A 24,492-nucleotide genomic window follows, 5' to 3' on the forward strand; every position below is an offset into this window, starting at 1 on the left:
GGAGCCCTGAGCAGCTGCCACTTGCCCAAACCCTGGTTCCAGGTTCTCTCCCCTCACCGCCTTGTCATCACCCATTTGGTCTTTCAATAAAGTATATGCTTGGTGTGACCACGAGGCTGGGGATGCTTTATGGGTGCGATGGAGGAAGAAGGGGCTGCAAGTGCAAGGTGCTGCCAGGGCAGAGGTGCGGCAGGGCATAAGGAGGGAGCGCAGGAGGAACAGGGGGTGCACAACAGCCACATGGGGTGCATGACCGTGTGCAGGAGGCACAGGGAACAGAGGGTATGGGCACATGCACACCCTGGCATGTGTGTGGGGTCCTGGCCTATGCTAGTGGCGATGATGGTGAAGGTGCCGGTGCCACCGCAGTGGCAGTGCTGCTGGGCAAAGAGATGGGAGTGTCAGGCTTGAGGATGGCACAGGGGCTGCTGGGCTTGAGGATCGGTGTGGGGATGTAACACCTGAACACCTTAATTGGAGCCATAATTCCTGTTTTTAAATGTTCAAATGAAATTCATAGAACCACAGACTGGTTTGTGTTGGAAGGGACCTTAAAGCTCCTCTACCTCCAACCCCTGCCATGGGCAGGGACCCCTTCCACTGGAGCAGCTTGCTCCAAGCCCCTGTGTCCAACCTGGCCTTGAGCACTGCCAGGGATGGGGCAGCCACAGCTTCTCTGGGCACCCTGTGCCAGCGCCTCAGCACCCTCACAGGGAAGAGCTTCTGCCTAAGAGCTCAGCTCAGTCTCCCCTCGGGCAGGTTCAAGCCATTCCCCTTGGCCTGTCCCTACAAGCCCTTGTCCCAGGCCCCTCTCCAGGTTTCCTGCAGCCCCTTTAGGCACTGGAGCTGCTCTCAGGTCTCCCCTTCAGGAGCCTTCTCTTCTCCAGGCTGCCCCAGCCCAGCTCTCTCAGCCTGGCTCCAGAGCAGGGCTGCTCCAGCCCTCACAGCATCTCCGTGGCCTCCTCTGGACTTTCTTCAACAGCTCCATGTCCCCCTTGTGCTGGAGCACCTCTTCCTCCCTCAGATACTGTTTTCCCCAAGGCAAACATGGTGTCCGGGTTCACTTGCAACTGCTAGCACTTAGTGAGGCTTCATGAGCCTCCCTCAACTCTTGGCACTTGGTTCCCCGGTGCCACACAGATGGGGCCCCAGCACTGACTGCCGGGCAGTGGGTGGCCACTGTCCCAGGGGGTGTTGGGGGCCCATGGGTGTGATGGAGCCCGTGAGACTGTAGCCCCTTGCACAGTCCCCCAGACCACTACAGCTGGTTTCACACCATCACTTGCCCATGGCTGTGTTGACCACTTGTCCAGGGGTGCCCATGCATCGGTCATGGTAGGGTGCAGAGGGTCCCTGGATGGCAGCCCTGGTCTGCGGGCTGCTGGAGCTGAGAGACACCACAGAACAACACAGAGCTTTCTTATAAATTTATTACATAATAATAATTAATAATAATATAATATAAGAAACATAGATCTCTGTGGGGTATGTGTATCACAACGTCAAGGGCGGGAGGTGAATGGCCACACCTCCATGACTCCGGAGAAGGAGAAAACTCCTCCGAAAGATCCATACAAAATAAGGGTGAAGTCAAACTGACCCTGTAAAATTAAAAACAGAACAAAAACCCACAGGTGAGTCCGGCGGGGTGAGAAACAAGTGTGTGGATGCTCGAGCCATGTGTGTGTGGCCGCACGAATGCGTGCGAGGGCGGGAGCCGGTGTGTGCACATGCAGTGAGTGTGAGTGCGCCCGGGTGACACATGCATGCGGCAGTGAGCGCTGCCCACGGGCGAGCTGGAGGGAGGAAAACCGCGGACGGACGGAAAACTGCGGGAGGGAGGATGGAGAACTGCGGGAGAAAGAATGGAAAACCGTGGGAGGAAGGATGGAAAACCGCAGGAGGAAGGATGGAAAACCGCAGGAGGAAGGATGGAAAACCGCGCCGCACTTTGTCGCTGGATGGAGACAGGGTTCGGCTGGCGAAGCTCCTCACCACCAGGAACAAAGTGCGCTGGGTTTTGGTTTCTCTTCTTTTACAGTCAGAATTACAGACAGGAGCTGATGGAGAACAGGGTTGGTGACAGCGTTAGTCTGGACAAAGGAAAAATACCAATAACTGTTAAAAAACCCCCTTCAAAGCCCCCCCAAAAAGAGTGGATCCCTTTTTACAGAAGATAACCCAAGTCATTGAGAAGCCATGAGAATCACAGTAACCGCTGCGCGGTCAGTCCCGGTGCCACTGGGACAGCGTGGCCGAGGGCCGCTGGCTCGTGGGGTTGGTTCCTCGCCCGCTCCCGCTCTGCCTTCTCCTGGATGGCTTTTCCAAATGAAATGTTTCATTGGGTCTGGAGATGTTTGGAGCGGAGATGCCAATGAGGCCAGCCTAGATACAGAGCCCGGGAAGTGTTATCTACACAGGGAAATCCGCTTCGCTTCAGCCAAGAAAATCAAAGTAAATCAGCAGGAGCTGTGTTAGCAGGGGCATGGTTCTGCTGGGGGGTGAGAATGGCCATGGGAAAAGATCTTGGCCTTTGGCAATTGGGCCACCCAGGCTCCAAAGGCCATTGGGCCACCCAAGGTCCGAAAGCCACTGGGCAACCCTGTAACCCCAGTAAAGGCACTGCGCTGCAGGGGCGAGTGACCTGACCATGGGTGCTGCAGGTGCGTGGGACATGGCCACCCCTGAGCCGGTGGTATGGAGAAGCATGGGCTCGGGGTGCATAGATGGGCACAGGACAGGGACCCCGGTGCTGCCTGGGGATAATGCCATCACCAGCACCCCGAGCCCACGATTATCTGGCTCTGCCAAGGGTGCAGGGGACACGGGGAAGGTGCAGTGCTGGTGGAAGGGTGACGAAGCTGATGATGATGGTGTAGGGTGAGCAGGTTTGCGGCAGCCCCTGGCAGCCCCTGGGCAGTGTGGTTGGAAGTCGCCTTCTTTCGTGTGAAGCCTGACTGGGACGAGCCGTGGTGTCCTTGGGAACCAAGGGAACACGCAGTGTTTGCCAACACAGGTACGGCTGCAGCTGCTTGGTGGTGGAAGCTGGGGTGCACACGGGGCGACATAGCCACTGACTCTGCCATGGCAGAGGGTGCATCCACCATTTCCAGCCCTTGCAAGGAGAATTGGGGCAGCAGAGGGGATCAGGGAGGGGGAGAAGGAGGAAGACGAAGAGGAGGAGGAAGGGGAGGAAGAAGAGGGCTCCTAAGAAATGGCAAGAAGGCGTCCAGCTTTCCTTGTCCCAGACCGAACTTTCTGCAGAAAAGTTGCACTCTGCAGATTTCTGACCTCTTACAGTAAGAGGCGGGTGCAGGAGAGTCTCTCTTGGTAGCCCCCAAAACAGCTGCTGAAAGGGCAAAGACCCTGGTTCACCCAGCGGGAACCCGCCGGGCAGCCTGCACTCAGGCTCACACCATCACTTCCACCACCAGTGCTGCCAGGAGTGTCGTGATGAGGGGCCACGGTGGCTCCTCAGGGCAGCACCCAGCAAAGCCTCCCACCATCCCAAGGGGACATGTGGGGCAGACAGGCTGTGGGGCTGCACCGGGACACGAGGACCTCCAGGGTGTCCAAGGGACACCAGGGTCTCTGAGGGCTGCTGGGGTCTCCGTTACCTGCAGGTGAGGTGGGGGAAGAGCCAGCAGTGTGATGGGAATGAAGCAGAGCAGTGAGGAGGTGACCGGTGGTGGTGGGACAAGCTGGCCAGGTGGGCAGGCGGTGAGCCATAGGCAGTGCAGAGGCTTGGCCCTTGGGCATGCAGAGGCTGCAGCCAGAGTGGGGTCACCACAGGCTCTGCAAGCATGCAGCAGCCACGGCCAAAGCCAGGCAGGGATGCAGAGGAGCCAGATGCAGGCATCCCGGAATGTGCTGGTGCTGCTCTGCCAGGCAGGAAGCTGGAGAAGCTGCATCAGCCAGGACAGCCGAGCTCTGGTTGCAGGGAACAAGTGGCGAGTTCAGTTTACAGCCAGGGGATGTGAGAGCAGCGGCTGCAGAGGTGGCAGCAGTAGGCGAGCAGCAACTGCGCTGGTGGCATGGTATTTCTGTGGGCCCGTGCAGGACCATGCCAACAAGCCCTTGTGACTGCAGAGTGCCTGGTGATGCCAAACACAGGCAAAGGAGCTGGAGCACTGGAGGGTGATAAGTGGGTGCATGTGGCTGTGTGTCCTGCTGTGCATGTATCTTCACATGCTGCTGCACATGCTGCTGGGCACAGGCGAGGCATGCAGGCGCTGGTGGAGGTGATTCAAGGCATGAAGGCACCAAGTACGAGGAGGATGGAGGTGGGAGTTGAGCAGGAGGGATGAAGGTGCCAGCTATGAGGAAGGTGCATGGCAGGGCCCAGTGGGGTGGATGGAGAGGGTGCGGTGCATGGTTGGCAGAGGGGTGATGAGCTGGGCAGGGAGGTGGAGAGGGCAGGACTGGGTCTGCCATGTCCTGTCCTGCTCTGGGTCATGCAGGGCAGTGGTGACACTGCCAGGCTGGGGTGCAATGGGCACAGCAGGTAAAGTGAGTGGAGGGGTTGGGCAGACACGGTGGCTGCTGTTGCCATTTGGGCGCCTCTTGGCTCACCGGGTGACGGGCCCTGAGGCCCGGCATGCCCCGGGGCATAGACCGTGGGCTGTTTGCTCGCCAGTCCAGCTCAGAGCCGCTCTCACCCTCCCCAGGCTGCCAGATGGCAACTGGGGATGTGGAGAGGCCCCAAACCACAGGCCCGGTGGCTTCTGGAGAGTTCTGGATGGAGCCGTTTGGGCACACACCCAGCAGGAGTTCAGGGAAAAGGTGATGGCACCAGAGCATTCCAGGATCCATCCCAGGGAGGGTCTGGTGTACTGGCACCAGTCAGGACCCATCCCAGGGAGGGCCTGGTGCACTGGAGGGGCTGCCACCCCCACCCTGGCCCTTTTCCCTGGCTGAAGGTTGTAAAGGTTTGGAAATGTGTGAGGGTCAGAAGGAACCTCCTTGTCCTTCCCTCTAGCACCAGAAGAGTTAATGCCTTTGTGGGGGACTCGGCTTTTTGGGAACACCAGTCACCAAGCCAAAGCCACCTGCTCCAGAGCTGGCAAGGCGAGCCCTGGTCAGCCCTAGGGGATGACACAAAGAGGAGGGGCATGTGGGGCACCAGGCACCACACTGGGGACAGGGATGCCGCCTCTGCCAGCACCGTGGCTGGACAGTGTCGCCCTGGCTCCTCCAAATACCTGGAAGACAGAGCGGCTCCTGCCGAGCCCAGCTTGACCCGGTGCCCCCATGGCCATGGCACCACCGGCCCATGGTGTCTCCAGCCTGGCCCTTGGACCCCCACGGCAGCCTCGGAAGAGCAGCCCCAGGGCACCGTGGTGACTGGGCTGGTGGTGGAGGACTGAGCACGATGGTGGTGATGGCCGAGGGACCCGCTGCCATGTCTCTGTCTTGGCAGGGGTGGAAGACTCGGTGTGTCCCAAAAACCCGAGTTTTGTGTTTCTGAATCATTAAAATCCCGAGTGTCCGGAAGGAGCTGCTGGGGGTTGTTTTTTTGTTTCTTTTCTTTTTTAAAAATACTTTTAACATTCATTCAGTCGCTAAAAACTGCCAGTGCCACGGGCACCCCAGGAAGGGGTGCGGGCACCGCTTCCCAGCATCTCAACATGTCTACAGATAGAGATTAGGAAAATTATAACAAAATCAGGTGGCTCTAAGTATAGATATAGATATATAGATATTTGTTCTCTCTTTTCAAATATATAGCTGATTAAAAAGATGCAAAATAAGGATGACTAGGATGGAGTGGGAATCCTGTAGTTCAGTATCATCTCTTGTAGGTCATCAGCTGCTCTCTATATAACTGCATGGAGATTAAATATTATCCATCAACGTGTCCCCCTTGGAAACAAAGACCCCAAACCAAGAGGAAATAAAACATCTCCCTCCCCCCACCCCCCTACTGAAGGTTGGCAAAGCATATTCTGCTGGATTCCCCACCAGCCTCCCTCCGCCATCCCCAAACATGCTTCTATCCATGCGGTTTCAGTCCCCCTCTCAGCAGGGCGCCCGAGGGCAACCAGCAGAGCAGCAGCACAGAGTCCAGGGCTAGGGTCTCTTGGGTGGGAATCACTCCTTGGGCTGCTCCTGGCGTGCCTTGGCACAGGAGGGAGCAGGTCCAGGTGTCACCATAGGTGTCCACCCAGCCACCGAGACCTCTCCACAATGGAGCCCTTCCCATCAGCAGCACCAGCGGGATGACCCAGCTCAGCCAGATGCCTCAGACCCCAGGGGGACTGGGGCCACCACTGCAGCCGTGGTGCCTCCGGCCTGCTCTGCTGAGCCAGCACTGCCTGCATCCTGCAGCAGCCCCTGCCCTGCTGTGCCAGCTTGGAGCAGCTCGGGGTCTCCATAGGCCACCCCGACCTGCCCGAGAGATGGCACAGCTGTATGCACTGTGCACTCACCGCCCTGCCGTACCCCAGCCTGCCTGTCACACCGGGCAACACAGCCAGCACTAGGCCTCCACCAGAACCTTGTCCCTAAGCCGGGCCTGGCTCCTCATGGCGCCACCGGCCTGGCCCCACTGCCCACCCCGACCGGGTGCTGCCTGTTGGCCATGCGGAGCCTGGGCTCAGCAGCACACGGTGCCTCAGCCGCGCTGGCCGCCAGCGACGCCCGCAGGGAAGAGCACATCAAGCGATATACAGGCCAGACTCTCTGGGAGGAACAGAAACGAGGATGTATTTCATGCAACATTCCTTGTCCTGAAGGCGTCGCCGGGGCCGAGCGGGGGCTGGCGTGTGCGTGGCACACCGGGGCGGTGTGGGAGCGGGCGGGAGCCTGTGGGCTCCGCACCCTTCAGTGCAGTGCTCAGAGTAGAAAGAGAATCAAAGTGGGTTTTATTAGTCTAGTAGAAACTCCCCCCACCCCCCACGGTGGCTCTGGAAGAGGCCAGCGCTGCCGGGGACGGTCAGCTGTCTACAAGCTGCTTGAGTGCCCGCTCAATGTTCATTCGGTGCCCGACCCGGGTCACCCCCAACTCCACAAAGTCCTCCTTGGTGAGGGCAGGCAGGTGCGTGCCCTCTATTTCATGGTCCTCAAACTTGTCTCGGTGCTCCACCAAATTGATACTTTCCAGCCAGTCCCCGACGTCGTACTTGTTCCAGAGGTGGAGGGGTTTCTGCATGAAGGGCCGAGGCGGGTGCAGGGTGTGCAGGGGTGGCCCTGGAGAGGGGGACGGGGATGGGGAGCGGCTCCGGGCGCTCACACTCCTCACCACAAAGCGCACCTCCTTGGGCTCATGTGGGATGGAGAGGCTGGAGGATTTGAGGATGGTGGGAGGGGTCAGACCGTAGGGCCGGACGGTGCTGAGGGGCTCTGTCCGATCCAGAGCCGGCTTCACGGGGCTGGGGGTACGTCGGGTTACGGGGTAGCGACTGCCAGGTCGGACTGTGTAGGTGGTCCCGGAGCTCCGCTGGGAAATGGTGCTGAGTTCTCCTAAACTACTGAAAAGTCTGCAGAAAGAATGGTACAGCGAGAGAGAGGAGAGAGCAGAGGGCAGGGGTGAGGCCGAGGTCCCGACACAGGAGCACACACACAGAGTATACATGGGGCAGGCTGGGATGGGGGGGGACGGGGGCTCTGCAGCACTCAGGGGACACGGCAAGGTGCACTCCAGCCAAGACGTCCTTGCCAGCCCTGCCAGGGCTCTTCTGAAGTGGGGAGAAGAGGTTCCAGCCAGCATCTCCAGTAGCTCCAGTTCCTGGCCAAGCCTGCCCTAAGCGCCACGGCTCCAGAGCCTGCTGAGACCCACTGGGGAGGAGCGTGGCTGCACAATAAACACTGGATGCAGCCTAGGAACACGTACCTTGCCCTGCCCCTGCTGGGCAGCAAGAAGCTGTGGAGGAGCTGCACCAAAGCCCACTGGCCCCAGATCCCACCAGGGACCCCCATCTCCCCTCTTGCTAATGCACCACCATCAGCATACTCAGGTCCTGCCCCGGACCTGCAGCAAAACAGTGCTCCTGAGCACATAGCCCCTTCCTGGGACAAGAGAGAACCTTCTGGCACATTCCCTATGTGTCCACCCTGCCCCTTGGTCTCTGGCTGTCAGCAGAACCCTAAAAATGGATTGAGCATCTTGGTGCAGGGCTGGTGCCTGCTCCTGTCCGGTCAATTGGTGTGGCTGCCCCATCCCTGGCAGTGTTCAAGGCCAGGTTGGACCCAGGGGCTTGGGGTAAGCTGCTCTAGTGGAAGGTGTCCCTGTCTGTGGCAGGGGGTTGGAACTGGATGAGCTTTAAGGTCCCTTCCAGACCAAACCAGCCTCTGATTCTATGGTAAGTCGGGAGGAAAGGGAGGAAGGCCCTGCTGCTTCAGGGTTGTGCAGCCCCAAGAAGCATCACTGGGATTGGGCTGGTTATCTCTTCACTAAACAGTCCACAACTACTCATTTGAGTCAATCAATGCCACTCTGCTCATCCTCCAAACTAATCAATCAAATACAAGTCCTGCAGCTCCTTGGCTCCAGCATGGGACGTCGGTTACCGAACACAAGGTCCCCTGGGCTGCCTGTATGGCACCCTCATCAATACCCTGGCTCCCTGCCACCCTCCAAGCTCTGCTCTCCCCTCCCAGGTCCTTCCTGGAACAGATGGACACTCTGGAAACCTGCTGCTGGCAACAAGAGTCCAAGGGCTACAGATAACAGCACATACCCGCTGCCAGCGATGCCACACCACACAAGATCCACACTTTTGGAGATGAACAAGCACTCGTGATTTTCAAGAGAGATGGCTCCCACAAGATGAGCTGAACATGAATATGAACATAAAGTTCTGTTCATAGTCTGTGGGCTCGAGCGCACTTCCTCTTAATTATTTCCCTGCCACCCTGGCACAGAAAGCAAGTGGGTTATCAAGTAGCATGACAGTGAATCGCATTTGGGAAGGGAAGAGCTGAATGACCTTGAGGGCTGTGGCTCAAGAACAGAACAAGAATTGACAGTACAAAGTACAGATCAGAGGCTGGCAAAGGATCTTCTGGAAGAGATGGAGAGAAAGTTCTGGGTCTGCTTGCGGACCCCAAGAGGGGGTGGCTGGGAGGCACTAGCGTGGTCACGGAAAGGCAGAACAAACACTGCCATATCTAAGGAGGGTTCCTTCAGATGTACGGATGCAATCCTATTGCCACAGGAGACATTGCTACACTTCATCTGAAATTCTGAGCAGTTCCCATCACTTATGTCGGAGAAAGGTCAATGGGAACAGGAATGGCTGCAGGCACAGCAGCTGGTGTGCCAAAGCCTTGCTGAACGTGTGCAGGGTGGGACAGAGGAGAAAGTGCTGTTGGAATCTGTGAAAGAAGAAGAGAGATGTGGCCAGGGGTACCAAGACCAAGATCTACAGCAGTCTCACATGAGCGTGCTCCTCACCGCAGGGTGGATGCTCAAAGGCTGTTGGCATCATGGGCCTTGCCAGCGGTGGACATGTTGGTCCCACAGAGGCCCACGTCTCATGCAAACTGTGCTGCAGGGCCTCCCTGGTTCTTTTTCATTTGGTGGTTTACAGGGCCTGGAAATGGGCTATTCCTGCGCTTGGGAAATGGGGTGGCTGGAACCACGTGAGAAATCAGCTTCCAGGGCGCAGTGTCCTCACAGTAATAAGGCAGAGATGTCACAGCAGACCCTTCTGTGCGCAGCTGGTCAGTGGATGTAACCTCTAGGTCTGTTCTCCTCTGCAGAGCACTGGATTGGTCACTGTGGTGCATGGTTGGCAAGGTACCGTTGGCTCTCAAGACCTTCAGCAGCACGGTTCTGCCAACCATGCGTTATTCTGCCGACAGTCTCTGGCATCCTGTCCAGCTCTAGATGCTGACTTCATTATGGGCCATCAGTCCAATTAGTCAGACACAGGCACTTCATCCTGCTCAGAAGCCAGGTCAGTTCTTCTGGATGTGAACCCTTCTGAAGACTTGCACATTACGCACAGCAATGAGATCTGCTTAGAGGGTTTTCCTGGATCACTGCTCTTCTTCATTGCAGGTTCACAGAACCACAGAATCCCAGGTTGAAGGGACCTCAAGGATCATCTGGTCCAACCCTTCCAGGCAAAGCATGACCTAGACCAGATGTCCCAGGTTAGTGTTGGTTTATCATGTACTTTACCCAAAGAATGTACACTGATGGAGAATTGCACTAGCCAGCAGCAGCCAAGCTGAAGCCAAGTGCTGCTACCTCTCAGGACGTTTCTATTGAGGACTTAACCTTTGTCAGGTTTCCTGAACACGGTGGTGTTGCCCACCTCTCCTTTAGGCAACACCAAGTCAATGTAACTGGGGAGCTTAATAAGAAAATTAAGAGAAGAGAAGGCTCAGGGGAGACTTTTTAACAGTCTTCTAATACCTAAAGGGGGCTAACAAGAAACCTGGAGAGGGGCTTTGGACAAGGGCCTGTAGGGACAGGCCAAGAGGAATGGCTTGAACCTGCCCGAGGGGAGACTGAGCTGAGCTCTTAGGCAGAAGCTCTTCCCTGGGAGGGTGCTGAGGCACTGGCACAGGGTGCCCAGAGAAGCTGTGGCTGCCCCATCCCTGGCAGTGTTCAAGGCCAGGTTGGACAGGGCTTGGAGCAAGCTGTTCTAGTGGAAGGTGTTCCTGACCGTGGCAGGGGTTGGAGCTGGATGAGCTTTAAAGTGCCTTCCAACCCAAACCAGTCTGGGATATTATGAAATGCTTCCTACACTTCCCACTTCTGGAGGTGCTCCAGCTGGACCTTAGAAGACTAGTAACCCTGAGATAGTGGGATTGCTGGTTGCCACCGGCTCTGTGAGTTGGGATGTGGCAGCTCTCATCACAGCTGTAGGGCTGCCTTTAAGCTTGTCTTCTCTGAACACACAAAATCCAGACTCTGGCAGCTCTGAGCCCCTGTTGCACAGAGCCTGGTCTTGCAGGGTGTCAGCACCAGCAGTAGGTCGGTTGACTGGATTGATTCTTCAGTGTATACAGGAAAATTACTCTCCTGAGACAGAGAAGCCAAGGCCTGACTTGTGCACCACAGCACATGAGTGGAACTGACTGGAATCAGCAAAGGGGGAGAATAGGTTCCATGGGAAGCAATCTCACAAGCAAAGACACACCAGCTTGATGTAAGTTCTAAGCAAAGAAAGAGATCTGTAGGACAGCTAATTAAGCCTTCTGGGAACACTTTTACTGACAGGCTTAAAAAGCAGATTCCTTGAATGAGTCATTAATGGATAAGGATTTTTCCGTTGAACTTGTTCAGTCAGAATGTCTTCAGGAGTAACAAAGGCAGGGGCAGATCCAGCCACAGAGGGAACATGCTTCTCATCACTCCAAAGAGAAATGCTTTGCTTTTGCCCAGTGAAGTCTTTTGTGCTTTTTGCTTCCAGGCATGCTCATCCTGGCCTTCAAAAGCATCACCACTGCTTTTCATTAGAAGTGTGTGAACGACTTGCCTCCTGTTATGAATCGTCGCCTGCTGATGAGTGAGACACGAGACTGCTCTCGAGGATCTCCACTAGAGCTCGGCACACCCAAAGGCTCCAATGCAGAGCTCAGGCTATCTGTGACCCGGCTGTGCTTTAGGGATGGGCTGGGGACTGATCCTCTCTTTGCCTGAAATGCAGATGGACACTTGGAGGCTCCCTGCCTAGAACAGTGCATGCCCAGATGACATGATGCCACTACAGCTCCCCTTTTGAAAGAATTTTGACTTCCAGAATTGCCTGAGAACTGTCCCTGAAAAGGAAGGACAGGGGAGAGGAGTCCAGAAAGAAGAGAAAGTCTGAACAGCGCACAGAACAAGACCAGAAGCACTCGTGCTACGTGTCACTGTGGACATTAACACAACTGCCAAACAGGACAAACTCACTGGCATGAGCTGGATTCTCTCACAGGCTGCTCTGCAAGTGAGAACGGTGTCAGGGAAGCAGCTCCCATCCTTGCCCGTGCCCTGGCACCTCCTGACAGGCTCCATTCATATGAGTTTTCTCTTGGCCAGCAGGTCGAGGGAGGGGACTGGATGATCATTAAGGTCCCTTCCAACCCAAACCATTCCATGATACAATTCTATCATTCTACGGGATTGATGGGCTGGTCTCAGGCAAAATTTGCCAACCTGCTGCTCTTCTGTAAATGCTGAATTTTGGCAAGAAATCTGTTCCTGGCTCTCAGCTAAAGAACCCCATGAGAGCATAAGCTTATCCCAGTAAAGAAAGCCCACAGGTAGAGGGGTGCCCAGCAGTGCATGAGGTTTATCTGAAGAACTGCTGAGAACACAGTTTTTTTGCTGAAGGTGGTCTAATTTCCTGTTGTCATTTGTTCCTCAGGACTCTACTTGCGCAGCCAGTACTTTCATTAGGGAAGATAAATCTGGCACTCCTGAGTTCTCTTTCACAGTAGAAAAACAAAGGAATGCTGCGAGGGAACAACTGCAACCTGATGCAGACAAGTGGGGTTAATTGTACCCAATGTACTGTCCCTCCTGAAGGGAAGGCAGAAACTCCACCAGTGTTTGGAGGGCTGATGAAGCTGAAGAAGCTTTGGAAGAGCTTATCTTCAGATGAACAAAAGAATGAGCAAACCAGGAGAGAACTGCTAAATTTTGTACCTGTAAGGGCTGCTACAGTTCTGTATGGAGTATCTTGAGCAGAAATAAATGCAAACAGGGGTTCTGGAGCTTAGACAGCCTTTTCATCAATTCTCCAGGATAAAGGGGAGGACCTTAAAAAGGCTAGGCGGATTTGCCAGGCTAATAAACGGTTAGAACAGCGGTGCCATAGTCAGAGGTTTGGGTATTTAGAACATGGGACTCGATTTGGGAGGCCAGGTCTACTAGAGGCTCGTGGAGCTGGTCCAACAAAGAAAGGGAAGAGCAGTTTTGGTAGGAGGCTTGTCAGGCTGGTTAAGAAAGCTTTAAACTAGATGTGTTGGGGGAGGGGGGCATCATTCCATCCCAACACACTCAGTCAGTTGCCAGCACCTATAATAAATGCTTGGAGCAATGTAGAGATATTCCAGCCTCTCCAGCCAACAAACCGGCTTCATTTGGAGCTTGTCTCAGATGCCTCTATACAAACGCCCGCAGCATGGGGAACAAACAAGAGGAATTAGAGATGTGTGCATATCTACGGGGGTATGATATAATAGGCATCACAGAAACAGGGTGGGGGGGCTCCTATGACTGGAGTGCTGGAATGGAAGGTTACAGGCTCTTTAGAAAAGACAGGCCTGGCAGGTGGGGAGGGGGAGTTGCCCCTTATGTTAGGGATAGGCTGGAGAGTATGGAACTCTGTCTGGGGACAGGTGAGCAGTTTACAGAGAGTTTGTCGGTCAGGGTTAAAGGGAGAACAACTATGGGGGGACATTATTGTGGGGATCTGTTACAGGCCGCCTGATCAAGAAGACTCTGTGAATGAAGCACTCTATAGACAGATAGGAACAGCCTCACGCTTGCAGGCCCTTCTCCTCATGGGGGACTTTAACCACCCTGATATCTGTTGGAGCGATGGTACGGCCCGGCACAAGCAATCCAGGAGGTTTCTCAGTTGTGTGGAACACAACTTCCTTCTGCAAGTAATAGGGGAGCCGGCAAGGAGAGGTGCCATGCTTGACTTCGTGCTCACCAACAGGGAAGGGCTGGTTGGAAATGTGGTACTCCAGGGCAGCCTTGGAGGCAGCAATCATGAGATGGTCTAATTTGAAATACTCAGGACAGTGAGAAGAGCGTGCAGCAAGCTCACTGCCCTGGACTTCAAAAGAGCAGACTTTGGCCTCTTCAGCAGCCTGCTTAGTAAGGTTCCATGGGATACAGTCCTGGAGGGCAAGGGTCCCATGACTGTTGATTGATATTCAAGGATCACCTGCTACAAGCTCAGGAGTGTTGTATCCCTGTATGCAGCAGGAAGGCCAGGAGACCTTCTTGGATGGATAAGGAGCTGCTGAGGAAATGTCAAGGGAAAAAAGAGGCTTATAAAAGGTGGAAGCAAGGACAGGCGGCCTGGGAAGGACACAGGGATGTTGTCCAGGAAGCTACGGACCAGGTTAGGAAAGCTAAGGCCCAGTTAGAATTAAACTTGGCTAGGGATGTTAAGGATAACAGGAAGGGATTCTACAGGTACATTGCAAATAAAAGACAGACTAGGGACAACGTGGGCCATCTCCGGAAGCTCTCAGGAGAACTGGCTGCCCTGGATTTGGAGAAGGCTGAGGTTCTTAATGACTTCTTTGCCTCAGTCTTTACTGGCAAATACTCTGACCACACCACCCAAATCGTGGAAAGGGAGACACAGGGACTGTGAGAATGAAGACCTTAGGCCCACAGTAGGAGAGGATCTGGCTCGAGACCATCTTAAGAACCTGAACATACACAAGTCCATGGGACCCGATGAAAATCATCCACGGGTCCTGAAGGAGCTGGAGAATGCTAAGCCACTATCCGTCATATTTGAAAAATCATGGCAGTCAGGTGAAGTTCCCGACAACTGGAAAAAGGGAAATATAACACCCATTTTCAAGAAGGGGAAAATGGAAGACCCGGGGAATTACAGACCAGTCAGTCTCACCTCTGTGCCTGGCAACATCTTGGAGCACATTCTCCTGGAAGGCATGCTAAGGCACATGAATAACAACAAGGTGCTTGGTGACAGCCAGCATGGCTTCACTAAGGGGAAATCCTGCCTGACCAATTTGGTGGCCTTCTATGATGGGGCTACGGAACTGATGGACAGGGGTAGAGGAGCTGACATCATCGACTTGAACTTGCGCAAAGCATTTGACACTGTCCCACACAACATCCTTGTCTCTAAATTGGAGAGACATCAATTTGATGGATGGACCACTTGGTGGATAAAGAACTGGCTGGATGGCCACACGCAAAGAGTTGTGGTCAATGGCTCAATGTCCAGCTGGAGACCAGTAACGAGTGGTGTCCCTCAGGGATCGGTGTTGGGACCGCTCTTGTTTAACATCTTCATTGCTGACATGGACAGTGGGATTGAGTGCGCCCTCAGCAAGTTTGCCAATGACACCAAGCTGTGTGGTTTGGTTGATACGCTGGAGGGAAGGGATGCCATCCAGAGGGACCTTGACATGCCTGTGAGGTGGGCTGATGCCAACCTTATGAAGTTCAACCATGCCAAGTGCAAGGTCCTACACCTGGGTCAGAGCAATCCCAGGCACAGCTACAGGTTGGGCAAAGAAGAGATTCAGAGCGGCCCTGCAGAGAAGAACTTGGGGGAGCTGGTCGATGAGAAAATGAACATGAGCCGGCTGCAGTGTGCGCTCGCAGCCCAGAAACCAACCGGATCCTGGGCTGCATCAAAAGGAGCGTGACCAGCAGGTCGAAGGAGGTGATCCTGCCCCTTTGCTCTTGTGAGACCTCACCTGGAGCATTGTGTGCAGTTCTGGTGTCCTCAACATAAAAAGGACATGGAACTGCTGGAACAAGTCCAGAGGAGGGCCACGAGGATGATCAGGGGACTGGAGCACCTCCCATATGAAGATAGGCTGAGAAAGTTGGGGCTGTTCAGCCTGGAGAAGAAAAGGCTGCGTGGAGACCTCATGGCAGTCTTCCAGTATCTGAAGGGGGCCTATAAGGATGCTGAGGAGGGACTCTTCATTAGGGACTGTAGTGATAGGACAAGGGGTAACAGTCTAAAACTTAAACAGGGGAAGTTTAGACTGGATCTAAGGAGGAAGTTCTTTACTGTTAGGGTGGTGAGGCACTGTAATGGGTTGCCCAGGGAGGTTGTGAATGCTCCATCCCTGGCTATGTTCAAGGTTGGACAGAGCCTTGGGTGGGATGGTTTAGTGTGAGGTGTCCCTGCCCATGGCAGGGGGGGTGGAACTGGATGATCTTAAGGTCCTTTCCAACCCTAACTATCCTATGATTCTATGAAAACCTATGGGCAGCACTTATAGAATTGTAGAATGGTTTGGATTGGAAGGGACCTTAAAGCTCATCTAGTTCCTACCCCGTGCCATGGGCAGGGACACCTTCCATTAGAGCAGGTCGCTCACCAGACTGGTCTGTTCCCTTCAGGAAGATGGTCAGTGAGAGTGCCAAGAGATCGAGGGGATCTTCCATTAACCAGGTGTTTGGGAAAGCTGTCCCTATGGCACCAGGCAGGTACCATATTCCAAATTTCCAGACTCCTGTGGTGCAGTGGGAAAGGGGAGCTGTGAGGTGCTTGGGCAGGAGCAATTATGGCGGTATTTGCAGGGGTTTTGCCTTGTGCTGGTCCTCCAGCAAAGCTGCACCTTGCCATCCAGAGCAAAGTGGCCACATAACCACATAAGTGGTGAGACACTGGAATCGGTTGCCCAGGGGGGTTGTGAGTGCTCCATCCCCAGCGGTGTTCAAGGCCAGGTTGGATGAAGCCTTGTGTGGGATGGTTTAGTGTGAGGTGTCCCTGTCCATGGCAGGGGGGTTGGAACTAGATGATCTTGAGGTCCTTTCCAACCCTAACTATGATTCTATGATTCTGTAACACCACAGCAACTTCTGTTTGGAGGAGGACCAGGGAATGAGGTGCAGCCTACACCAGGCCCTGGGCAGATGATGGAGAAAATCATTCTGGAAGACATCTCTAAACATACCAAGGACGAGGAAGCAACTATGGTAGACAGTGCGGCTTTAGAGAGCGGACATCTTGCCTGGCCAACCCAGCAGCCTTCTGCCACCAAATGACGGTTGGTGGGTGAGGGACGAGCAATGGACTTTATCTTCACTAAGCAAGGCTTTCAAAAGCATCTCCCATAGCATTCTTACTGACAAATTGGTGAAGCATGCACAGGACAAGTGGAAGGTTAGGTTGATCAGGAACTGGCTGAAATGGTAGAACCTGAGGGCTGTGGTCAGCAGCACAAAGTCCAGCTGGAGACTGTTGACTTGTGGGTTACACAACCCCCTGGGTTTGTACTGGGGCCAATACCTCTTAATGTCTTCATTAAATCCCTGGATGATGGGCAGAGAGCATCCTCAACAAAGAGAGATGACACCCATTATGTGCAGATGACACAAAATGAGAAGCTGTGGCTGCCCCATCCCTGGCAGTGTTCAAGGCCAGGTTGGATGGAGCTTGGAGCAACCTGCTCTAGTGGAAGGTGTCCCTGCCCTATCCATGCATCTGGATCAGCTTTAAGGTCCCTTCCAACCCAAACCAGTCTGGGATTCTCTGGTGCACATGCAGCAAGCAAACAGCAACTATTCCTGCAGCACCATCAGTGCCTGCGAGCTCTGTGAGCCACACCACTGCAGTACTAGCTTTCACTCCTGATTGCCTGTGGTGCACTGGAGTCATTGGAAGCATGGCCAATGTCAGACGGGCACAATTCATGGGGACTGTGCTCTCTGACCTGCAGAATCAGCTTCTGCCCTCAGCTGCCCATCTTTTTACTTAGCACTGAACTTTCCCTGCTCTCATGCAGGTCACTCATTGAGCTTGGCTGGTTTCCTTCCAGCTCTTCACTGTCCTCTGGGTCCCCCAGAACTTCATGTTTCCTGCACATCAGAGATTCTCACTAATCATGATGGTTTTCATACAATTAATAGATCTATTAAATGAAGAGGGACCCTATGACAGAATACCTGCTTGTGTTAACCCTTCTCCACAATGAACACTGATAAGCTATTTCCACTTTTCACACTGCCTGTCCTGGTTGGCCTTCCTGATGAAAATCGTGTGTGGAACACACAGATGCCCTGAGCCAAGTGTCTCCATTTCGGAGCATGCCGTGTTCTGCTCAGGTCCCATTGCAGTGTCCAACTACTGTAAGACAACAAACCAGGACCAATTCACTTGTAATTTTTTGTCCGGTTTGGGGAAAGCAAAGGAACTCAAAGTACCCCTTGCACCTCACTGGAAGTGCTGGGCCACTGTGTAGGCAGCACACAAAGACTTCAGTGCCCAGATGAGTGCAGATGTGCCAGGACTGAAGAGGTGGAAGATATTCAGGGCATTGAAACCCTCCCTGCCTGAAGTCATTTTCCACAATGAGAACAACGAGCACAACCAGCCACTGGAACAATCTCCCCACGGATGTGGTGACTCCCCAGCACTGGACACTGTTAAGACTGGCTGCACAGAGTGCTAGGACATCCAGTCTAGGTCATGCTTTGCCTAGAAAGGTTGGACCAGACGATCCTTGAGGTCCTTCCCAACCTGGGATAACTCTATGATGCTGTGCGTGTACTACTGACACACTACTGCACCAGGGACTTGTTACAGCCAGTGCCTCTCGCATCTAAGTCTCACAATGGTACAAGGTGAACCTTCCCTTTTTGCAGAGAAAGGAGGGGTGAAGTTTTAGTTTCTACATCTAAGTAAAGTCTTTCCACATCTCCTGAGTCTGCTCAGGATCTGCCTCCCTTCTGCCTATTGCAAGAGCAGATGAGGGAAGAAGTCCTTAAACTAGAACAGATTCAGCATCTTCCTTGACATGGGGCTGACAAAGAGATGGGAAAGCTGATTCCCATAGCTTAATGAGCACATGAACACATGTAACAAACAGCAGTGTGACCAAACCAGCTCTGTGCTGCTGCTCTGATGTTAAGCAAGAGACCTTCATTGAACAGCACAAGGTCGTAATAAACCCCAATGCTACATCATGGAGGACTGGCAAAGTTTGCAGATCACACTCCAGACTGCAGGATAGAAGCTCAGTGATGTGGCCAGAAGCTCCATGATCACAGGGTCTACAAAGTGGGAAGATGCTTTACAGTAGACAATTGCTGTTCAGTTCAGTCTAACATACGAAGATGCTTAAGCCAGGGTTTCCTATGTGCCATGGCACTGGATGGTAACTCCACTCTGGGCAGGCTTTCTGGCTGGAGGCAGCCTGTGTGTGTGTCTCCTGGCACGGAAGGGGAAGACTGGGGCCAGGGACGCACAGGAAACACGAACCATGACACACTCTGTGTGGTCCCACAGGGATGGGAAAACGAATAAATCCATGGAAGGAGAAGGCAAGCTGACATGAATGAGAAATATGACACACAAAAATGCAGACCTGACTGAAGCAACAGCAAAAGAGGCATCCACCATGTTAGACAGGGCTTGGAGCAACCTGGTCTAGTGGAAGGGGGTTAGAACTGTAGGAGCTTTAAGTTCCTTTCCAACCAAAACCATTCTGTGATTCTACAATTCCAGCTCTGGATGCCTTCAAAGAGCCATTAACTCCCAGTGGACCTCTGGGAGATGCCTGAAAAGACAATCAGGAGGGCTTGAAGCTCTTCTCTGACTGAGGAACATCTCAGACTGAGGGGGTGGAAGCTGTACTGAGTTTAACCCATGATTTTCTGAATTCCTATCTGATCATTTTAAGCAGAGTACAAAATCCCACTACAGAAAGCTCTGGTGGTTGCCACAGTTTTACCTCATTGTGGGAGGACAAAGCTGAAGCCAAGTGCAAGGTCCTACTCCTAGGTCAGGGCAACCCCCAGCACAAACATAGGATGTGCAGAGACTGGATGGAGCAGCCTAAGGAGAAGGACCTGGAGGTGTTGGGTGAGAAGAAGATCCTCATGACCCCCCTTCAGTGTGCGCTTGAGCCCAGAACCCCCCCGCGTGCTGGGCTGCACCCTCAGAGTGTGAGCAGCAGCTCAAGGAGGGGATCCTGCCCCTCTGCTGTGCTCTGGGGAGAACCTCCCTGCAGCCCTGATCCAGCTCTGGGGCAGCAGCACAAGAGGGACGTGGAGCTGCTGGAGCGAGGGCAGAGGAGGCCACGGAGCTGCTGCGAGGGCTGGAGCAGCTCTGCTCTGGAGCCAGGCTGAGAGAGCTGGGCTGGGGCAGCCTGGAGAAGAGAAGGCTCCTGAAGGGGAGACCTGAGAGCAGCTCCAGTGCCTAAAGGGGCTGCAGGAAACCTGGAGAGGGGCTTGGGACAAGGGCCTGTAGGGATAGGCCAAGGGGAATGGCTTGAACCTGCCCGAGGGGAGACTGAGCTGAGCTCTTAGGCAGAAGCTCTTCCCTGGGAGGGTGCTGAGGCGCTGGCACAGGGTGCCCAGAGAAGCTGTGGCTGCCCCATCCCTGGCAGTGCTCAAGGCCAGGTTGGACACGGGCTTGGAGCAAGCTGCTCCAGTGGAAGGGGTCCCTGCCCGTGGCAGGGGTTGAAGCTGGAGGAGCTTTAAGGTCCCTTCCAACCCAAACCACTCTGATACTACGACCCTTCTCCCACACCCCTGACTGCAGGCTCCGCACAGGCCACGTGCCGCCCTGGGGACACCACTGCTGCCCTGCATTAGGGTGTACATGGGAAAAAGGCTTCATGTGGCCTGCATGAAACGATATTGCAGGGAGAGCTCCCTCAGCCTGCAGGGAATCCCTGGCTCTTTGTGCAACTGATGAGAGGGAGCTGGTCCATGGGATGACAAAGAAAGCTGATCTATTGGGTCTGAATGCATATAATAACGTACACAACTAACCCTGGGCTGCGAGCAGCAGCAAACCCTTGCGCACTGGAACTGATGGTGATTTAAGAATTGCTGTAGAACACAGTATTTGTCTGAGTGCCCAGAAAATGCACTGGGTTTGTAGCAGGCTTCTTTCCAGGGAACAAAATGCAAAAACCTCTGCTAAAAATATATCAAAGGTGCTCAGCTAAGCAGGAACCTGGGAAAGTTATGTAGATTGTGCAGAACAAGGGTCATTGCTGATCCTTTTAGATCCAGACAGAAGATAACCCCAGCCCTAGCACTATCACTGTACCCTATAGCCTAACCTAAACCCTAACCCCAGCCCTAACCCAAACCCTATAACCTAACCCTAACCCCAGCTATAACCCTATAACCTAACCCTAATCCTGTACCCTAACCCTAAACCTAAATCTAAGGCCTGACCCTGTAGTCTAACCTAAACCCTAACCCTATAACCTAACCCTAACCCTATACCCTAACTCTAAGCCTAACCTTATATCCTTATACCCTAACCTCATACCCTAACCTCAACCCTAGATCTAACCCTATATTCTAATCCTCATCCTAATCTTAACTCTTCCCCTGACCCAAAATCTCTTCAGGCATGAATGGGAATGGTACTGCTGCTAGTGCCATGGGCAGGGTAGGGACACACAGCCACCACAGCACCCTGAGAAAGGCATGGGGCACAGCCATTGCACCACCCTGAGCAGGGCATAGGACTGCAGCACACAGCACTGAGCAGAGCCTGTCTGCAGCCCTGGGCCCCTTCTCAGGGCCCTGCTCAGGGCAGGGTGGCTGCAGGAATGTGGAACAATGTCCAAAGCTTTCAGACCAACAGGGCTGTCCAGCAGAGAGGAAACATCAGCTGACAGTCACGGTCAGTCAGACGGTGCTGGATGGGAGCAGGCACTGCTATTGTCTGAAACGCTGGCGCAGCGACTGGGGACGAGCCCATTCAGCCGACATCCCCAAATGCTTCCTGACTCGCTGGTGCTGCCACTGGGGCTGACTGGCAGTGTCCCAACAATGTGGGGGTAGAAGATGGACTGGGCAGACTAAATTCACCCTGTTCCACACCAGGCAGCCAAAGCTGAGGGATGAGCCACATACCTGCAGTGCTGACACTGGCAGCAGATGTCCCCTGGGTGCAACCCCAAACACTCAGACACTGTGACACCAGCAACAGGACTGAATACATGAAGACATGGGCATATGCAGTGACATGAGGACCTTCCCACCCCTGGCCGCACACAAACGAAGCAGGACCTGCTGTGCAGGACTCGAGGCACAAGTCTCTCCACCCAGCTCTGGCCAGACCTACAGACTACAAGCTTTTGCTTCACCAGAAGGTCCGAGGTGGGCCAGATGGCTTCTGAGTATCCCACACCTCTACTTAACCCCGTGTGTGCTAGAGCCTGGGCCTGGAGCAGAGCTGATCCCTGGGGAAGGCATCCATGTTGGGAAGGACAGCGGCTGCTGTGCCCTCGGCGCTGGCCCTGTCCCGCTTGGCACTGTGAGGCAGACTTGGAAATACAGCACTTGGCAGAAAATGACAAATAAAATCAAAGGTGAGACTGCCCAGAACTCTGCGTGGGCTCTGGGGTTTCGTTCACACAGATGTAGGGGCTACTTTCACACACACTACGGGTAAAAAAAACTACAGACAGACAGACAGACACGGAAGCAGCACAACCAAGAGCACACGCTGGCCATGCACACTGGGGAAATTCACCTCCAGGGAGGGAGAGGGGTCCTGACACCCAGCCCAAATGACCTCATGGTAACAGGAACAGTGTCTTGCTCCTGGCGAGCGCACATGGTCATCAGCCATGGGCTTGTGAAGGTACTCCAGCAGCACTGGCAGCTACTGAGACCTGCTGGGGACATGGCCAAGGAGCTCTGCCAGCAAGGACACAGAGACCTGCTGGGGTCATGGCCAAGCTCTGCCAGCAAGAAGCCCTTCATTAACCACTTTGGGAGAAGGGGGATATGTGAGGGGGCAGTTTTCTGTATCCTGATGTCCCTACAGCTGTCTCAGATAACCACTTATTGTTTAAGCTTGTGCCAACAGTGACTTCCTTGGGGATATCCTAAGTCACCTTCTGTGGGTCACCAGGCTGGAGCCTGGCCGTGGTGTGCTGGTGGCAGGCAGCAGTGCTGTGCTGGTCCCTTCCAGCCCCGCTCCCAATGGTCAGCAGGACCCAGCCAGGAACAGCTGCGTGACCTCAGGGGGCAGGAGCGTTAGAACTGCCTTCTCTGTCCCATGGGATGTTTGCTCCAGAGAGGTGACTGAGTGACAAGCCACGACTGGGGAGTGGTGAATGTGCAGGAAGGGGGAGCCTTGTGTATTGGGGGAGTTGCTGGGGCTCGGAGAGGGGATGGTGCGTCCTGGCATCCCTTTCCATGGGGCTGAGCTGTGGCAAGGGGGCCCTGCCCCGGCCCAGCCCTTGCTGATGTCCCCTGCAGTGCAGCTGCAGCAGGGGTGCATTGGGTCACGGGTACCAATCCCATGGAAGCCTGAGGGAATTTCCTCAGGGGTCCCCTATGAGCAGCAGCACACGACACCACAGCACAGGGACACGGACATGCTACTGGGGCACACAGGGCAGGAGGGGACACTCACATGCCAGGCAAGCGCCGCTGCCTGTTCCCGGCTGGGCGGGAGAGCAGGGAGCGGGGTCAGCCCAGGCACGGGGAGCCAACGTGTTTGCTATGGGATGGGAACATGCTCACTTACACAACTCGCCCACCCTCCGGAGGCCAGAGGCGGTTCTAGACAGAGCAGCACGGACATGCAGATGGAGAGCAGGAAGAGAGGCAATGAGAGAGAATGTTAGCTCCGGTCCGGGCAGCAACAAGACAGAGAAGACTGAACGGAATTCATCGCACGGCCCGAGGCCAGCAGCATCGGAGCCCGGCCAACGCTGCACAGCAGTGCCCCACCCAAGATGGGGACGGGAGCACCGCGCAGAATGGCTTCACCACCATGGGGGCCCCGGGGGCAGTGAGGGGACCCGGGGAATGACCAACATGGGGCTTCGGGGCCACTGAAGGTTGCGGATGTTCCACACTGGTGAAGGTTGCATCCATGTGTTTACTACAGGCAATGGGACATTCATCACTGCATGAATTCGGCAGCCAAAGCCTGAAGTGTTTGACAGTGCTCTTTGGAACAGCTGGGAGGAGGAGGAAGGGAAGGGACAGGACAGAGCCTGGGGAAGGGCAGGAGAGGGAGGGGAAGGAAACAACATAAGCATGAGAAAAAATGCCCCACAGCAAGAACAAGAGCGGCAAAACCAGTTCGACATCTTCTCTGACTTCACCCAGCAGCAGTCTTGAGCATTCTGCTTTTGTGATAGTAACAGCTACAGCTAAAGGGCAATGGGACAGGATTAGTGCCTTGCAGGAGAGTTTGTGTTTCCCAGAGGGGATAATCACAGTCCCCCTGATGCAGAGCTCTGCTTTAGCTCCTTGCTAAGGTCTGTGCCAGGGCTGGCAGGGAAAATTCAGCGTCTGTTCACCACTCTCACAGGGAAGAACTTCATCCTGAGATCTCATCTCAGTCTTCCCTCTGCCAGTTTAAAATCATTCCCCTTGTCCTGTCCCTACAGGCCCTTGTAAAGAAGCTTTTCCCAGTGAGGGTGCTGAGGCACTGGCACAGGGTGCCCAGAGAAGCTGTGGCTGCCCCATCCCTGGCAGTGTTCAAGTCCAGGTTGGACACAGGGGCTTGGAGCAACCTGTTCTAGTGGAAGGTGTCCCTGTCCATGGCAGGGGGTTGGGACTGGATGGGCTTTAAAGTCCCTTCAACCCAACCAGTCTGTGGCTCTATGAAATACCCAGGGACTGTGCAGGGCAGTAGTGCTGCCCCAGGCCGGGTTTGCTTGGCCAAACATGCCCATGCAAGTGGAAGGCACTACTGGGGAGCTGCTGCAGGTCACTAATGGCAGGGCCAATGAAGGCTGCGCTGATGCAGCTGCAGGATCAAGCCGAGGCTGTGCAGCTCATGCTGGGGGCACTGGGCAGCCCCCGGGCCAAGGGATGCATGGTTATCCCCTGGGGAAGGGCACCTCCAAGGACAGTGTCCTGGCTGTCATGGTGAC

At 54.5% G+C, this 24,492-nt stretch overlaps 1 protein-coding gene across 6 annotated transcripts in view; it reads right to left on the bottom strand.

Annotated features, from left to right (window-relative positions):
- Window positions 1-1,412: 1,412 nt before the first annotated feature.
- The window catches only part of SHANK3 (SH3 and multiple ankyrin repeat domains 3), a 322,687-nt gene continuing 299,607 nt past the window's right edge, over window positions 1,413-24,492 (bottom strand). For 3 of the 6 annotated variants that reach the window (XM_065692333.1, XM_065693135.1, XM_065693941.1), the window contains one exon: window positions 6,683-7,478. In XM_065692333.1, the coding sequence (XP_065548405.1) occupies window positions 6,935-7,478 (544 nt within the window). In that variant the 3' untranslated portion in view covers window positions 6,683-6,934. Of the gene's footprint in view, window positions 2,386-6,682; window positions 7,479-23,129; window positions 23,165-24,492 lie in introns of those variants that run through there. The other 3 variants (XM_065697172.1, XM_065695522.1, XM_065694720.1) reach the window with 3 other exon arrangements.

This window comes from Lathamus discolor, chromosome 1, assembly GCF_037157495.1.
Source record: "Lathamus discolor isolate bLatDis1 chromosome 1, bLatDis1.hap1, whole genome shotgun sequence".
NCBI classification, from domain to species: domain Eukaryota; kingdom Metazoa; phylum Chordata; class Aves; order Psittaciformes; family Psittacidae; genus Lathamus; species Lathamus discolor.